General features: G+C 39.8%; 1 protein-coding gene across 1 annotated transcript in view; it reads left to right on the top strand.

The window, feature by feature from the left end:
* Window positions 1-18,852, top strand: part of CNTNAP5 (contactin associated protein family member 5) — an 861,846-nt gene that overhangs the window by 356,579 nt on the left and 486,415 nt on the right. The window contains exon 4 of the mRNA XM_015109883.3: window positions 12,408-12,555. Coding sequence (XP_014965369.3) covers window positions 12,408-12,555 — 148 coding nt within the window. The remainder of the gene's footprint in view (window positions 1-12,407; window positions 12,556-18,852) is intronic.

Raw genomic sequence — 18,852 nt, 5'->3', positions numbered from 1 at the left:
AAGATGATGGTGAAGACGGAGGGAGGTGGGCCATATACCATGTACTGACTTGGGTTTCTATTTACTCAAGGCCAGATCTCAGAGCTTCCAGTAAATATCCAGTAATTCTGTCTCAATTTACCAGCCAAATGGGCAAGAGAAATTAATTCCTTTAGCTTGTAAAGTGTTTTCCTCCTTTCTCTCTTTCTTCTTTCTTCCATTATCCTTCATGTGTTCCTTTTAAAATCTGCCTCCTCAACTGCTCATTTTCCCTAGGAAAAGGAGAAATTCATTGCTTGGGCTACTTACAATTCAACAGAAAAAGTTGAAAGTCATCTAAGGAAAGAAAGGGAACAAACGAGTGAAGAAGAGAGGAGGAGATCGTGATAAACTTGGGCTAGTATGTGGTTTTGCCACAGGCTGTCAGTGAGCTTACATGTTCTCCGTAGAGTGCTAGTTTAAGATCCAAATCTCAATAACATGAATTGTTTAAAAAGACACATGATGTCTGCCTTCATATTCCTCTTTCCCACAAGAATCTGCTATCTCCTCAAATATTCCCATTCAGGGAGGTGAAATTATCTTTGGAGAAAACTGACTATAGGACAGGCAAGTTGGAGCTTTTCTGCTGGTATAGATGTTCATCCCTGGAAGTGAGCCTGGAAAGTTCTAAGGAGGAAATAAGGATGAGCGAGCATCCTAGATTTATTTAGTCATCATTTGTTTCTCATGAAACCAGCACCAGCCTTAGCTTATTCTCTGGTCAATTAAGTATAAAGGATGGCAGAAACTAGAGCCCACAGTCTGTGGGTAGTTTGTGGGGTTAACGAGCTGACTCTCCGAGGTGTGGAATGGCATCAAGGATGAAACACAGACTTCATATACTGCCCATTCACTCCTTTTGATATTTCCACCTCAAATAATTTTGGACAGTCTGGGTAACATAGGGCTCGGTGAACCTTGAACATTGACACTTTATTATTTGTCTCTCTGAAGCACTGTAGCCTGACACTTAAGATTCCTAAATTCACTGTGATAGTAGAAGGAGCTCTAAACTATAATGTCATACCAGTTCCCTCTTAAACTAATGACATTTCATTGAGAACATTCCTCAAAACTCCTATCCTTTGTTTTCCATCCAAAGTCATGACCAGGAAGATCTCCCATTAAGACCTCCCATTAAGACATTATGTTCAGATTTCCATGGAGCATTATTCCCTCAAGATGCACCATGAAAACATAACAGGGCTTATAATGAAAAAAAAAATAGGGAAACCAATGCTACATATTATTTCTTCATTCAACAAGGACTTATGGGCCACCTCTTCTGCTTGAGATTTTAGGAGAATACTCTGCTCTCATGAAGCTTAGAGTGTCATGGCGGGGAGATAGACAAGTAAATGGATATATATATGCATATATTTAGTTTGTCAGGTGGTGATAAGTGTAGGAAAGAAAATAATGCAAGACAGAGAGAAAGAGAAATCGTGCTGGGAAGATGAAAAAGATTTGGCAAGATCACCTACTAAAGCCACTGCAATGCACATAAGAACGTAAAGGCGTTATGAAGACTAGCAGCCGTTTCATCTTTGTTTCTGTTTTTCTGTTTGCCCCAAGGCTTTACCCTGTAGACCTGAGTTAGCCTCTTCCTAGCTCTGGGCCTGGCCCTTGCTGCAATATCACTCCTTAACTCCAGATGCTCTAAGAGAAGGTCAGGCTGCCCTGCCAACTCCCATGCTCTAGTTCCCTACCTCATTGGCAAGATAGTTGAAAAAGATTTCTGTTTACTTTGTTTAAAAGGGCAAAGGCATTGGTGGTGGTGGTGGTGGTTGTTGTTGTTTTCTTTTTTCTGTAGTGGAATGTGAAAAGTCTGATTTTGCTAAGAGGGTATTTCAGTCTTTTCCAGGCGTGCGCCATATGGTGGAGCTGCCATACATGTTGGTGTTATCTCTCAGTGCAGAGACAGAAACATAAATATATGACACTGTTTCAACAGTCGCTTCATTACCCCAATACTGTGGGTTTTTTTGTTTTTTGTTTTTTGTTTTAATTACTTTTGTTTTTGAGACTGAGTCTCGCTCTGTCACCTAGGCTGGAGTGCAGTTGCAAGATCTTGGCTCACTGCAACTCCGCCTCCTGGGTTCAAGTGATTCTCTTGCCTCAGCCTCTCGAGTAGCTGAGATTACAGACGCATGCCACCACCCCCAGCTAATTTTTGTATCTTTAGTAGAGACAGGGTTTTACCATGTTGGCCTGGCTGTCTCAAACTCCAGACCTTATGTGATCCACCTGCCTCGGCCTCCCAAATTGCTGGGATTACAGGCAAGAGCCATCGCGCCCGGCCGATTATCTCATACTTAACACAGCAGAAGTCATACAAAATTCAGAATTTCGGAACGAACACAGCAATAGCAACAGAGGAGTCTGGTGTCATATGCATGTCCTCAATTACTTAACAAACATTTATCTTTACATGCATAATGCCTTTGAGAAGAATTTCTCTTCTGAATTATACAAGCCAGTGGGCAATAAAGGCACAGTTCTGTTTGTTTCTGGGTTGATGTACATAATATCAGTTGTCATACTTTATCTTCTAGTACTAAGTGACTCATTATCACTATCATAGGGATGCTGATAGACTACTTATATACAAAAGTTCATATTGTTCTAAGACGAACTTTGAGAACTTTATTCAGAAATTTCATTCTAAATTAGTGTTTGGTTGTTAAAGACATAAATAAGCAGAGGCCCAATGGTGATTTGGGTTCTTCCACATCTACCTTAAAATAACTTTATCAATGCCCTTTCTTGGTGCTTATAACTCTTGACTTTCAATAAGTTCTATTTGTACTTATGTTACTGATGGAGGAGTTTTAATGCAAATAATTCACAGGAAAGGACACTTGTTCATCAAAGTAGAAGAAGGATGAGAAAATGGAATATAGAAGTAATAACTTTCACGGGGCAGTGAGGGTAGCGATGCAGTACCTCCCTGGTCATGGGGCACTGCCCTTAGGGGAAGCTGGGCTTTTCTGCCTGGGGCCAGGTACTGGTCAGTCTGACAACACTGGAGTCTCCAGTGGGAGAGTCACTTAATGGAAGACATTACCCCCTGCAGCCTTCATGGGTTTACTGAGTAACTTCTGCTGACAAGCTCTATTATATCCCATCACTAAGAATAAAAAGGGATATAACTGATGGTTTAGGACGGGGTTCCAGGAGTGTGTTAGGAGACTCTATATTTACTAAGGTTTGCATCAGAAATAACTTTCATATGGGTAACTGAATAACAAAGTGGTCCGTGTTAGGATCCCTTCAGATTTCATTTTCCAAAGTGGCCATGTCAAGTTTCAGGAGAATGACTGACAGTGAAGGTCAGGACAAGGAGACTAGGAGGAAAATGTCAAGTTGATGACTGGTGGCACAGGAACACATGTGTCACAAAATATGTGCCAGGACTGGGCTGGGAATGAGGAAGCACTAATACCCACTGGAGGGAATTTCTACTGCCAGAGACAGAAGCATAAACATATACATCTTCAGTGTCCCAGGTACACAACTCCAAGAGAGTAAGAGCACGGAGTTGGTAGTGACTCCTGAGCGAAGGGAGAGAACAGGAGCACGTGATTATTACTAGCACAGCTCTGAGAGCCTATACCCATGCCACTGGTGGTGAGATCAGGCTGGAATGTCAGCTTTTCTCTAGTGTTGGCCGAAATCCTTGTGTTGTTTCTCTAATCTGCAGGTCGTAACCAGGCAAAGCAAGCAGGGTGGCAAAGTGGTGCCAATCAGTCATTCCCCTCTTGCCAACTGTTAAGATACAACAGGATTCTTAGATAGCCATCGAATTCTGAGTGGTCTTTCAAGCTAATCAAATAACCGTCCCTATTAAACGACAAGTAGATACACACATATGCACTTATGATATAATGGGCCCTGTGCTCCAAATAAGGAAGGGGGGGGGAAGGACAATTCAATCGTTTAACTCTTATTTTTGTCTCTTCAAATCTATCATTTCAGAGTTCCTCTCAGCTACCAGTAGTGGCCAGTGCCTAACACCTGTCTCCCTCATTTTCTTTTCTATAAACGCCTGTCTGATATCCGCTTTTGCACTGCTCTGAATAGCAGTTTGGTACTCTGAAGCCTGAATGGGTTTGTCAATTTTAGCTTTAAGTCTGTGGTTTGCATGTTAATTACCCTTTGCCTTATTAAATGTATCTTCTTAAATTAAAAAGAAAACCAATCATTTCTAATTACCTCTGTGCTGCTAGTTCCTCCTTAACTTTAGTTTATACTCTTCCGGGGGGACATCCCTTTGAAAGTCATTCAGAAAACGTTAAGTGTCATTGACACATTCCTTGCATGTGACTTGAGGTATTAACAGGCCGTTGCTTCAGCATACACTGTCAAACAAAGATATTTTTACAAGTATTTCCTGGTGGAACCTGCCTCTCTTTTTTTTCCTTCTGTCTCTCTGTCTCTTGAAGAGTATGGCTTGTATTGGAAAGAACCTACAAAATGAAGTGTCATCTGCATATGTATTCGATGTAAGATTCACATCTTTCCTGGAGACTTCATTTTCACTATTTTCTTGATGAGTAAACAGAGATTTAGAAAAGTTTTTTATGTTTCTTTGTTCATTAATTCACCCAGTTATTCAGCAAGTCTTTAATAACAGTATGCGAAGCATTAAGATGTTGTTTGTAAATTGACTGATTTTGAAAAAACTACATATATTTGGCTTGGGTTACTGAAATCTATTTCAATATACCTTTAAGAAATACTGTGCTCCATGCACTGTTCTGGAAAATGCAGTTTAAAACGAGATACAATCCATATTCCCAGAGGAATTACAGTCTGGGTGTCTTGCTGGGGATGACAGGGCAAATCATATTAGTCCAGTCTCATGCTGCTAATAAAGACATACCCAAGACTGGGTACTTTATAAAAGAAACAGATTTAATTGACTCACAGTTCCACATGGCTAGGGAGGCCTCACAATTACGGCAGAAGGCTAAGAAGGACCAAATGCACGTCTTACGTGGCAGCAGGTAAGAAAGCATTTACACGCGAACTGCCTTTTCCAAAACTATCAGATCTCGTGAGACTTACTCACTGTCACGAGAACAGCAGGGGAAAAAACCCACCCCCATGATTCAATCACCTCCCACTGGGTTCCTCTCATGACATGGGGGGGTTATGGGAGCTACATTTCAAGATGAGACTTTGGTGAGGACACAGCCAAACCGTATCAGCAGGGATGTTAGGATTGGTACCCAAAGCTCATCTCTTTTCTCTCCCACTGCTTCTCTTCACATGGACCCTTAGGCAACGTGGTGTGTTTGGCAGAGCACCAGACTTGCAACAGAGTCTCCCTGAAAATTCCCGACATCCCATCAAGGTCACTGATGCAGAATTTGGTTGCTGTACCTGTCATTTCTTGCACAGACTGTAGTTAGGCAAATTAATAACATCTGCCTGGTGACACCTGGATACTTGTAATCTCACTGCCAGTCAAAGTCAACAGTGTAGGTCAGCTGGCTACGGTGAATTCACAGAATCCAAATGAGTGGCTGTGGTGGCAGCCAGCTCAGACCCATCCACCCTCCACTGATCAGTCCCAGCACCAATCTTGCCGTAGCCTCACAGTGACTGCCCACACCATGACCTTCCTAACAAAGTCGAGGAAGAGCATCAGCACCTTTGTGTGACCAGAGGTTCTTCCATTCATCAACCAAACAGTGTTGAACACTTAGGAACGATGGAGTGGCAAAAGGGCAGGGGCTGAATGCTGACTGATACTCTTCTCTTTCACTTCTGGCATATTCTTCTGTGTGTCAATCCCGAGTAAGCTCTCCCTGTGATCTACTTTCTATGTGCTTATTTGCTTTTCTAATATTCAGGCCAAGTGTGGTGGAGAGTTCTTAGAAGAAGATGGGAGATTGAGATTCTCTTTGAAGAGCAAATTTCACTCTCCCTGTGACCATTACAAGAAACTTAACTTCTCTGAGCCTCAAGTTCTTTAACTCCAGGGAAAGAAAGACAAACTCCTGCACTGTGTTCCCGTGTAGGGATAAGATCAGTGAACAGCTTTGTTAAGAATCATAGGAATGATATTCGAGAGTAACAAAAATAATAACATTTATCTCATTATAACTGTAAAAGACCTGTGGATAACTTCAGTATATTAGTACCTAAGGTTGTGCAGACGTGGGGGTTGGGGAAAAGAGAAAAAACAAATTTCTGAGAAGTAGTGCATATAATATTACTCAGAACTGTAAATGGAGAGGACCTGCACTGATTTTTGCAGTGTGTTCTTGCCATTAATCTCTCTGAGTCCCAGGGTTTTCCTAGTGAGGCGGAGACACTACGTTAATGAGCCACATGTTTGTAAGACGTACGGCAAATTCAGAAGGGTTAAATACATATGGAGAGGTGGGAACAGGGTGTCTCTTTTAGTGAGGAAGTGGGCTGAAAGCTTCCTTGATGATAAGTGCGACAAAGTGAACTAATACATGCAAAGAGCCTAGCAAGTGCCTGGCATGGAGGAGACCCTTGAAAACGGTAGCTGTGATGCAGGCACTATAATTATTTGGTTGCAGAAACTGGACTCCACTTATATATGGAGGTGATTATGGGAGCGAAGTAAAAGGGTCACTAGACTCTCATCAGAATCCCTATAATCTAGTCTCAACTTCTGATAATTTTTTTACTTACGACTTTGGATCACTTAACCTCTCCGAAATTAAGTTTTCTCACCTTTAAAATGAAGATAGAACAGCCTACCTCCTTCGCAAGAATGCTATGATCAAATGAACTGATGAATGTTTTTGCAGTCATTCGTGCCCTCACACTGTCAAGAAAAGTACTGATCTGGTTTCCATCCTCAGAGCTTAGGTCTGCCTGGTTTAGAATTTTATATGCACAGAATCGTGCTGTTTGCACTCTTTATGACTGGCTTATTTTGCTCAACTAATGTGTTGTTGCAGGAATCAGCACTTTGTTACTTTTTATTGTTGAGTAATATTCCAATCTATTAATATTCTGAATTAAATTTACTGTCTTGGTAGCCTCTAGAAGTGGAAAATTAGATTTTAAATTTTATGTTATTCTTCTTATGTGCAAAGAACTGAAGCCACAAATTTTTCTCTAAGGTCTGCTTTAACCGTGTCCCACAAGCTTTGATACAGTGTTTTTATCATCATGCAGTTCAAACTAATTTCTAATTTCCATTTTGATTTCTTCTTTGACCTATGGGTCAAAACATACTTAGAAGTATGTTGATTAACTTCCAAATATTTGAAGTTTTTCTAGGTAATTTATTATTGATTTCTAATTTAATTTAATTGTGGTTAAAAAACAAACAGTATGGTTTTAACTAAGACCTATTTTATGGTGCAGGGTATGGTCTCAGTGAATGTGCTGTGTGGACTTTAAAATAATGTATAATCTGCAGTCATTGAATGGAGTATTCTATGAATGTAAATTAGGTCAATTTTACTGATAATATTATTTGAATCTTTCATATCCTTTCTGATTTTTTGCCCATTTGTATAATTCCATTTTCTGTACTTTCCATCCTTTTTAGTTTTGTTCACATATATTTTCCTCTACGTGCCTTGCAAACATTACAAGATATTATTTTTTTAAAAAACTATGAACTGACTTTTAAAATGTTTAAGAAAGAAAGATAGTCTTTTATATTTAACCATGCATTTTTCATTTGATTTTTAAATGGTTGTGTAATACTTGTACATAGTTATGTTATGCATGTGATATTTTGATACATACACAGAATGTGCAATGATCAAGTCAGGGTATTTGGGATATCCATCAGCTCAAGCATTTATCATTTATTCGTATTAGGAATAATTCAAATCACCTTTTCTAGCTATTTTAAAATATATAATACATTGTTGTTGTTAACTATAGTCATTCTACTGTGGTATTAAACATTAGAACATATTTATTCTATCTAACTACATGTTTGTACCCATTAACCAATCTTTTTTCATCCCAACCTCACATATATCCTTCCTGGCTTCTGGTAACTATCATTCTACTCTACCTCCATGAGATCAACTTATATTTAGCTCTCACATGTGAGTGCAAACATGTGAAGTTTGTCTTTCTGTAGCTGGCTTATTTTACCTAACGTAATAACCTCCAGTTCCATCCATGTGGTTGCAAATGACAGGATTTCATTCTTTTTTATGGCTGAATAATGCATAGACTACATTTCCTCTAACTATTCATCTATTGATGGACACGCATTGTTTCCCTATCTTTGCTGTTGTGAGTAGTGCTGTGATAAACATGGGGGTGCAGGTATCCTTTTGATATACTGATTTCCTTTCCTTTTGATCCATTTTCACTAGTGGGATTGAGAGCTCATCATTCTTTCCTGTGCACCACAAATTTCACCTGGCATCAATTTCTTCTACTTTCATATTAGCATTTCTTAGCAGCTATATAGCTAATAAATTATTTATTTTGTTCATGGAACTTTAATTTTTCCTTCATATTTGAAAGCTATTTTTTGGGGGGTGGGTGTAGAGGTGAGGGGAAAACTTCCTCTCTTGTATCTAAAAGTTCACTGAAAATTAACAAATGTAACAATGTAACAAATTTACAATAGCTGGATACTAGAAAGAAAAGGCATACCAGTGTATTTAACATGGGAGTTAAATACTAGCAGGATACTAGAAAGAAAAGGCATACCAGGGGAGTTGCTAGAGAATGATAACTCAGTAACTCAATGAGGTCCAGATGCTTCAATACCCTTCTTCACAGGGGAAAGGGAGATGGGAGAAATGTGGTCATTCTGAAGAGCAGGGAAGATGGATGGACCCAATACTCAGACTATTTTTAATAAATAATTCTTTTTAGGCATTGAATAGGATTAGAGATAAAGATCATCTGGGTTCTAGGTGTGCTGTTTAATTTTTAGAAATTTTTTTCTCTGTAATAAGAGTTGTAATCTTCCCTAAATAATTAAATTTCAGGGAGGAGATTGAAGATAATTGTGCTTCTCTTTGGTGGGTTCAGTTTCCAAGTAGATAAAAGAACTTCAGAGAATAGCCTGTGCTTTGGAACAGACAAAGTATTGAGAGATGGAGTGAGGAGGGGAAGGTCAGAGAGAATTGAGGCTACTTCTTTAGTTGTATGTCAAAGTGCCATGTTTTGGGGTATCATTTTCTGAGTTCCAGCATTGGATGTACAATGCTAGGTTGATAGTGTTTTACTTTCAGCATTTTGGGATTTCCGTGGTTTTTGTTTGTTTGTTTGTTTGTTTGTTTGTTTTCTGATGAGTAGTTTGTTGTCATTCTCGTTGTTCACATGTTAAATTCAACAACTGAGATGGCTTTGGATAGGACCACGTCTTTAATACATCTAACAGAAAGGTCTTTTCTTGCTATTCATCCAGCACATAACTTTTGGCGTTGATAAGTGATTGACTGCCTTTGATCCACTGGTGAGCTTGGGGAGGGGCTGACTGTAGCTTTGTTTAGATTCAATCTGCCTCTACTGTTAAATGCTTTCTAGGTGACTTTAAGCTACCGGCACCAGGAAGTCCCTGGGACCATGCATTGCAAACTTTGAGATCTCAGAACTGTGAGACTTTGGATCTGCTTGACCATGAGCCTTTAAGACTATGAAACCGCAAATGTTGTGGCTCTGGGATAGTTGGACTTTGAGGCTGTGAGACTGCAATACTAAGGCTGCCTCTTCTGAGAATGAGAGTCCGGGATTCCTTCTCGTTGGCGCACACCATACATTAGTCACGGGATTAACTCCTATAAAGCATTGCTAGGTCATAAAACAAATATTTTTATCTGGAGTATGCGATCAAATTTTAAACGTTGTTTTAAGATGTGTGTGTGTGTGTGTGTGTGATACTTAGTCTACTAATTATGCCGAACTTAGAAGGGGCAGCCAGTCATTTGAAGGTGGATAAGTTTCTATTGCACGTTTGGATTCGATAAATAATGCTATAGGCCCACAGACTCACCTGCCTGGGGAGGTGGAATGTAATGAACACAATCAGTAGGGAATTGAGAGTGCTGAATAGAAGGTTCCACAGTTAGGCTGTAGAAAAACATGACACACTTTTACTCTATCCAAAACAGTAAGAAACCACCAGATCCCATCTCTCTTCCTTCCCCAATACATATCAAAGCGGTATGGACACAAGGACATTTTAAAAGAACTAAACTCCACAGGGAGGTGTCCTTTCCAGGTGAGCAGGGATGGAGGACAGCTTCATACCTGTGCCACATGCTAATGCTGAAAGCAGGGGATGTGGAAGAGCAATTCTGTCAAATAAAGCCATTCTCCATTTGGATGAAGAGAAAATGTTCAAAGCTTTGACAAACCTGGGAGCTGAAATGTTGAATTTAATTCTCAAGAAATTCCTCGCCACTAAGTCATTCTTTTACATGGGAGTTTTGCTGCAGAAGGGGCTGAAAAACAGAAAGGGAGACTCTTCCTTCTTTATAAGACACTTTGTGATACATAATAGTAATTACATCAATTGCCTAATTTCAGAGCTATTAGCTAGTGGGTGTTTTTTGTGTAGTAGAAATGTCAAAGATTATGCAAGATAACCTAAATCCACGGGTGCTATGAAAATACAATCAAGGTTGCCGGGCGCGGTGGTTCAAGCCTGTAATCCCAGCACTTTGGGAGGCCGAGACGGGCGGATCACGAGGTCAGGAGATCAAGACCATCCTGGCTAACACAGTGAAACCCCGTCTCTACTAAAAAATACAAAAAACTAGCCGGGCGAGGTGGCGGCGCCTGTAGTCCCAGCTACTCGGGAGGCTGAGGCAGGAGAATGGCGTGAACCCGGGAGGCGGAGCTTGCAGTGAGCTGAGATCCGGCCACTGCACTCCAGCTCGGGTGACAGAGCGATACTCCGTCTCAAAAAAAAAAAAAAAAAAAAGAAAATACAATCAAGGTTAAGGTTAAGGTCTTTGAAAATGGATTTCATTAAATAGGCAAAATTATCTTACTTGGTTTTCACTTTGGCCATTTGCGAAAGCAATGGATTTTCTTTTTATTGGTTGACATTGATTGCACACAGCAAGTAGGTTTTATATATGAATATTAGAAGCTGAAAAGAAGAAAGTAGATGATTCATAACGAAGCAGGCACATCGGTATGCTAGCTGACATCCCGTCTTAAAGATGAGGTGTGATTGGGATGTTGAAAAAGTTCTGGGGAAGGATGGTGGTGGTGGTTGTGTAACAACATGAATATGCTTAATGCCCTGAATTATTTACTTTAAATTGGTTATAATGATAAATTTTTTGTTACCTATATTTACTCCACTTAAAAAATATATTAGGTGTGAGCCTTTGGATTTCATCTGCAGCAAAAAAAGTTCCCCAATAATTGTTCATCCAAATAAAGGCTTTGAAGTACAGTGTTAGTAGACCAAATAGCTTTTGTGCTGTGTGTATTTTTGCTTAAACTTCACAAAGAAATGTGAAAATGAAGAAGATATAAATCTGAGTTGCGTTATCTCCCTCCTGTAACAACAATTAAATTGTTGAAGAGTAGGAGGCTGTAGAAATTTCAAACTAATTACTAGCCAATTGGGTGACTTGGAGATTTTTTTCCTTCCCCTTTTCTCTTTCTAGGCTTCTTTTTAAAAAAAAAAAAATCTGTAAAATGGTGATAATGATAATGGAAAGTGCTTAGCATAGCGACTGGCCTCAATTAATGGTGACAATTACTTCAATAAAATCCTTTCCTTCTAAAAGCAGATTGTCAGTTATCTTCCATTCTTCAGTGATTATGAACATTAGGAACATGGGAATTTCATTGTATTGTTAATTTTGTAAAGCTTTTGGGTGTCATGCCTCAGGACTTACTAGAATTGCTTTATTCATAAAATTTTTTAAAGGGATTTTTTTTTTTTTTTTTGAGATTCTCACTGTATTGCCCAGGCTGGAGGGCAGTGATATGATCTCGCTCACTGCAACCTCCGCCTCCTGGGTTCAGGTGATTCTCCTGTCTCAGCCTCTCGAGTAGCTGGGACTACAGGCATGCGCCACCATGCCTGGCTAATGTTTTGTATTTTTAGTAGAGACAGGGTTTCACCGTGCTGGCCAGGCTGATCTCAAACTCCTGACCTGATGATCCGCCTGCCTCAGCCTCCTAAAGTGCTGGGATTATAGGCATGAGCCACCGTACCCGGCCTAAAAGGGATTTCATAAAGAATAATGTGAAGTATTTCTGAAAACAAACAAACAAACAAACAAAAAAACATGATGCAGGATTTTCACCCAACCCATATTTCGTTTGAAATATGTGAGAAATTAGGTATGTTCTCAGTATGAGTTTGTGAAGTAACAAATATAGTTTTCCACTGAAATTCGGTGATAACACAGACCTCACTGGCTCTCGTTTCTTCTCTGCAGACCTTTGCAGGAAACATGAATGCTGACAGCGTGGTGCACCACAAGCTGCTGCACTCAGTGAGGGCCCGATTTGTTCGCTTTGTGCCCCTGGAATGGAATCCCAGTGGGAAAATTGGCATGAGAGTCGAGGTCTACGGATGTTCCTATAGTAAGTACTTACATGTACCCTTTACCATTGCTGAGTGTGAGTGGCATTGCCTACGTAATATCAGTTTATCTACATTGAGACTGACAATCATCTTATTTTAAAGTTGTTTCTAGACTTTCATATGCATATTTTAAAATGTTCGATTTAACCCCAAAGTAGAAAAAACATTCTACTTAGGGCTGAAGGGACTTAGTTGTGATAGTGTAATAAAGGCTCAATGAAACATTCAAAATTAAGAACTCTTGGGGAATCAAGCAACCATTTGTCCTTTGTAGTTAAACAAAATTAAGTTTAGTCCTTGCCCAAAAGTGGCATAAGGTATTATAAAGTTTTCTCTGCCCTGCTTTCGCAGAGCTATGAAAGAAAAGCATTCACTTTCTTGACTTGTTCTAGAAGAAGAAGAGAAAGAACAATAAATGTAATTCACAAAATGCTTTCTCCTTGAAATGATCTCCTTCATCCATTCATCTGTGAATTGTTTGTACTAAATTTGAAATTAGAGCTCTATCTTGGACACGAAGCAGATTATAAACATGGGTAGAACTAGTGATCACTTTAGAATAAGGTTAAAGTTATTCAGGGAAGGTTCCTATCCCTATGATTCTTTCCTGCAGGCTTTATACTGAAACCTAAAATCGCATAATAATAAATTTTATTTTTCTGCCACAAGCAGTGACATATTCTGCTTATATGCTAAAATCCAATGACACCTAATGCATAAACACATTTGATCACTAACACTTTCATCCAAACTAGTTCAGTAGATTCCTGTTTTGGGCTGTAGGAGTGCCTAATGAGTGACATGTTTGTACTGTTTTCCATAGTGAGATCAACTGAATGCCTGTATCAGAATCAACAGGAGTGTTGCCTAGAAAATGCATTTCCCTCGCCCCATCCCATACATACTGGATTTTAATTTCTGAAAACGGAGACCCAAAAAGCTGAATGGTTAAAAATTCTCCAAGTAAACTATGGACATAGAGTGTTTGCTAGAAATAAAGCCCTGCACACAGGGAATGTACTGGTAAAAATGACTGTATTTATCTTGAACAAACACTTTCAGAAAGAATGTAGTTTAGAACAGATGCATCAACAAACCAGTAGGCCCAGGAGGAACTGCCTTCCACTTCAAACTTTGTATGATAAAGCACAGAACACCTACAAGGGTATATGTGTCCTATCCTGGGATCTCTGGGGCATCAAGATTCTCTTGTTACCTCCTCTTTGATAACAATTTGTCACTGCTGGGAGGTTATTTTTAAATATAGTGTCAAGCTTTTATGCTACAATTAAAAGTTTGTGAATATCATTATACCAGCTATCTATTTTGATCTAAGAATCTTATTACTCTTTAACATGTCCTTATCCTTTTGGTTTTTCTCAGTCCATTCAGTTGTACTTCTTTTTCATGCTCATTGTTCACCCACACTGTCTGCTTGCACAGAAAGAGTCACAGCATCAAGTTAAATCACAGGCTGCAGGCTTGAAAGATGTCATGGGCAGCATGTTTAGCATCTTCTGGTGATGGACCCCTTTGAGAATCTGACAAGGAACACTCTACTCAGAAAAATAATAACGATAACGTGTACCTTTTCTACGGTATAAGAAGGTTCAGAGGTCTGCTAAAGCCCAGTTCTAAGCTAAGGGAAGAATTCTCGACTTTGTGATAACAGAGTCTACCCTCTCCATGTAGGCTCCAGGTCTAGTGCGTCCTACGATGGGATAAACTGCCTTCAGGTCAACCTCACCAGTAATGGGAAGTTAACAACCTTGGAGAGTCATTGAACGCAGAATGTGTTTCTCTATGATGTGCCTCAAGCAGGAACCCTATAATCTTCAATCAGTAGTGCTGATGCTTTGGTACTTTTTTTTATTTGGGGGAAATAATTTTTAAAAAAGAATACGTTTATCAGTTTGTATCTAAAGCTAATGGGTTAGCATACCTTCTGAAGCCAATTCTCCTTTCAGCATTATCATATTTTTTATTTGACTGAATTGTTTCGTTTCTTCCTTCCTTTCTTTCTCTTTCCTTCCTTTCTTTTTCTCCTTCCTTCCTTCCTTTCTTCCTTCCTTTCTTTCTCTCTTTTTCTTTCTTTCTTTTTTCTTTCTTTCTCTTTCTTTCTTTCTTTCTTTCTTTTCTTTCTTTCTTTGTCTCTCTCTCTCTCTCTCTCTCTTTCTTTCTTTCTTTCTTTTTCTTTCTCTTTCTTTCATGGAGCCTCACTCTGTTGCCCAGGCTGGAGTGCAGTGGCATGATCCAGCTCACTGCAACCTCCACCTCCCGAGTTCAAGTGATTCTCCTGCCTCAGCCTCCTAAGTAGCTGGGATTACAGGTGTGTATCACCATGTCTGGCTAATTTTTGTATCTTTAGGAGAGACGGAGTTTCACCACGTTGGCCAAGCTGGTCTCGAACTCCTGACCTCGTGATACACCCAGCTTGGCCTCCCAAAGTGCTGGGATTACAGGGGTGAGCCACCGCACCCAAGTCTGACTTGATTGTTTCTATAAACATAAAATCTTATTGTAAGCACCACCAAACAAAACAACAAAACCCATGACCCTCTTTAGCAACTACCTCTCCTTTTCCTCCTCTCTCCTCTCAACTTCTCTTTAGTTGCTCTCCCCACCTGCTCACCTCCCTTCACACTGCAACTGATTCCAATCAATATTGAGACATTTGGTGGGCAGTTTAACATGTCGACTTGGCCTAGTTATAGTCCCCTGTTATCCAACCAAACACTAACATAGTTACTGCTGTGATATACTTGGTGTCTACAATCATTTGACTTTAAGTAAAGGAGATTATCCTAGGTAATCTGAATGGACCTAATTCAGTCAGTTGAAATGCTTCAAGAGCAGAACAGAAATTTCCCTGAGAGAGATGAAAATTCACCTGTAGACTGCAGTTTCACATCCTGCCTGAGAGTTTCCAGCTTCCCATTCTTGATGGCCCGCCATATGTATTTCAGGCGCGTTTAACCAGACCCACAGTTATATAAGCTAATTCCTTGCAATTAGTCTCTTAATATATATAAGTATCCTACTGGTTCTGTTTCTCTAGGGAAACTCTAAATAATACAGAATGCTCTAGAGAAACTATTCTTCTGAAGACCACCAGTGATTTCCAAGAAGCCCAATTCAGTGGACACTTAATGTTTCTGTATTCACTCAAGCTCTCAGCAGTATTTGATTCAAAAAGCTATGTCCATATTTTTAAAACCTCGCTTTTCCTCCTGTCTCACTTGCTAATTGGCTATCTCAGTTCTTCTACTACTTTTCCATCTACACTCCATGCTTTGCTGAATTGATAGAGTTTTGTAAATTCAAACACGTCTATATGCTGGTCACCCCACATCTGTATCTCATGACTTGACGTCAGAGATGATGTGCGCAGCAGCCTACTTGATATTTCCACTTAAAGTATAGTAGATATATCAAATAGAATATAGCAGAATGGAACCCTTGATTAGTGGTGCCCTCAGCAACCTGCTCTTCCATAACACTCCTCACCATCTCAGTAAACGGCAGCACTCTCCATCAACTTGCCTATGCAAAACTCTGGGAAGGAGCCTTGGTTCTTCCTTCTCTATTACTTCAAGTCTTATGCAACTTACCTACAGCTAACAGTAACTCTATCAGTTACTTCCTACGAAATGCATCCTAAATCCATGTACTTCTCCCACCTTTGTGAGTAGAAGCCTCTGTCGGTTCTTACCTGGCGTTGTTAAGTAACCTTCTGTCTGGAGTTCCTGTTTCCACACCACAATCTCCCCAAAACCATTTTTAACACAGTCAACAAAATGTTCTTTATAAAGAAGGAATAAAACCATAGCATTCCCCTTCTTGATTCACGTGAAATAAATTTGAGACTTCTTACTGGCAAGTAAAAGTCCTTGTTGAACGATTGTTCCCAGAATCTACAGGGTTGACTCCTTCTACCAATGTGATTCTTAATTTTAATGTCACCTCTTCAGAGAAGTCCCCCCGACTCTTCGTCTAGTTACCTGTCTTCCTTCTTGTGCACCCACCATTAGCCCATTATTATATGCCCATGGATATGTGATGTGCTGTCATTTACTTTGTGTTGTTCACCACAAAACAGAATCTCACTGGCAGGTTTGCTTACTTCTTTCTTGTTTGCCTACTCTAGTACCTGCACAGGAAAATGTACCATGAGATCAGGCACCTTGTCTACTAACAGCCAGCACTTAATTGGCACAAAAAGACAGTCAGTATTTGTTGAGTGGGTATATAGATCTATCAATCCAGCCTCATTCTCTCAGCTTAGGCAACCAGGTTCTTCCGGAATTACTTGGTTTTAATAAACCTGTTGTAGTTTCTAAGAAACTACTTTTGTTTCTATGGGCTTAGTAATTTTTTCAAATTTTAGTTGCGTATGTTGCTAAAGATGGGTAGAATTCTTACAGCTCTATAGTTTCTTCAGACTTAACCCTTTATAGTTTGGAAAAATTAACATATTTCTTCCACTAATTTATTCATTCAGTAGATACCATTTATTTAGCCTTTAAGATACCAGACATCTTGCAATGCTCTAGGAACATCAGAAAAAATAAGACCTTTTTCTGGACTCTGTCAGTCTTGTATTTGTACTCGGAAGCACTTTTCTTGTGATTACATGTCATCAGTTAACTGTGGGATTGTCTAACGTCTGCTTCCCCTGACTCGACAAGACAGCTTTCCACAATGCCCTGCATTGTCAACATTGTCAAATGTTGGAACCTGAAATTCTATTAGAGAGAATACATCCTAATGAACCTTCTAATACTCAGGTGATTTTTTTATTCACAAAATCAAAGTTAGCCACCTACGATTCCTGAGCATAGGCAGCTCCAGGTACAAAGTTTAGCTGTTGACCGGGCCAAGAGCTTCTGGGCTAGCGTGCTTCCAATCCCCTATCCCTTACCTGTGTTCTCAGACCTAGTTCTACATAAGAATCACCTTGGGACATACATGCTTTTAACATGCCTGCTCTAACTGTGCTTCGATTAGATCATGATCTCCGGGCAGGGTCTCCAGTGCTTGTATAAGCATTTTGTTGCTGTTGGTTCTAGGCAAGCGTGGTGAGGAACCAGAATTTAAAGTTGTTATCTCAAATATCACTTCATTCTTAGTCTGCACTGTCATTTCCATGTCTGTGATTGCTAATCCTAAGGATTTTAAATGACATCTGAAAACTTGAGAAGTCAGTATAATGTTAAATATATGGGCTCTGAATTCAAACCACCAGACCTAGAAACTTGACTTCACCACCAACTAGTTGGATAATCTTGGGCAATCTTGGGTCTTCTGTGGACACCAGTTTCCTTTTCTATGAAAATAAAGGTAATAATAATAATAGTGTTGCTTCACGCATGTAATTGTATGAAATAGTGCTTTGCATAACGTAAGCACCCAAAAAGTGTTAGTTATGAGCATCGCTGCCTTCATCAGATATTTAGGCTGCTGGCCAAACTTCTCTATGTTTCTTTTTCCCATTATTATTCAGGACCACATCTCATCTGTATCTCCGAGGAAGGTCAGCTTTTTTACCTACCAGGTCCCAAAGGATTGCAGCACCTTGGTCAGGCCATCTGGGGTCTAGGCTACCTGAAGTTCTGTCTGGGGGCTTCCATTTGAATTTCTTTAAATATGGGAAGCTAATGAACTTTAAAAAACATTATAAATTCTGATAAAGTATAATGATCTGTCAGGCTTCCCAGTCTCATTACGAATTACAAACATCACTTCATACTTCAGGTCGCCTCCGTTCCATGCAAGACCTTGGTCCTATTTGGTTAATTACCGGCGAGTGGTATCATCCATCAGAACTGAAGTTGTATTCTCCTTCCCCAGGTATATAATCTTGTCATTCCAGCTTCAGCTGCCCTCTTTGTTGCTGTTCTCATCACCTAGGGTCATTTGTCACACATGGTAGAGGCCAGAAAGTTGTAAATCTCACCTCTGGCATGGTAAGGCCCATACAGCCCTATCACAGGGAACTTCAGAAGGCACTGTTTACAGCTCTGTCAGCCCTCGAAGTGGGAAGGGACAGGATGGCAGCAGTCAGACCTGGGGCATTGGCAGTCCAATATGATCTTTGATTCCCACTTTGTAAATCATAGCATTTATAAGAGTTGGAAAAATCTCCAAGATGCCAGATTCATTGCAGTTCCCTCATTAGATTTAAATGAAATTTCCTACCTTTCTTTCTCTTAGTTCCTAGAAATGGCTGAAAAATCTCTTCTGTGAAGAGACAAATGTACACACGTACATGGAATAACAACACTTAAATAAAAGAC

Source organism: Macaca mulatta, chromosome 12, assembly GCF_049350105.2.
Source record: "Macaca mulatta isolate MMU2019108-1 chromosome 12, T2T-MMU8v2.0, whole genome shotgun sequence".
Taxonomy (NCBI): domain Eukaryota; kingdom Metazoa; phylum Chordata; class Mammalia; order Primates; family Cercopithecidae; genus Macaca; species Macaca mulatta.
The sequence above is the reverse complement of the archived record's forward strand: the minus strand, read 5'-3'. Positions and strand labels throughout refer to the sequence as shown.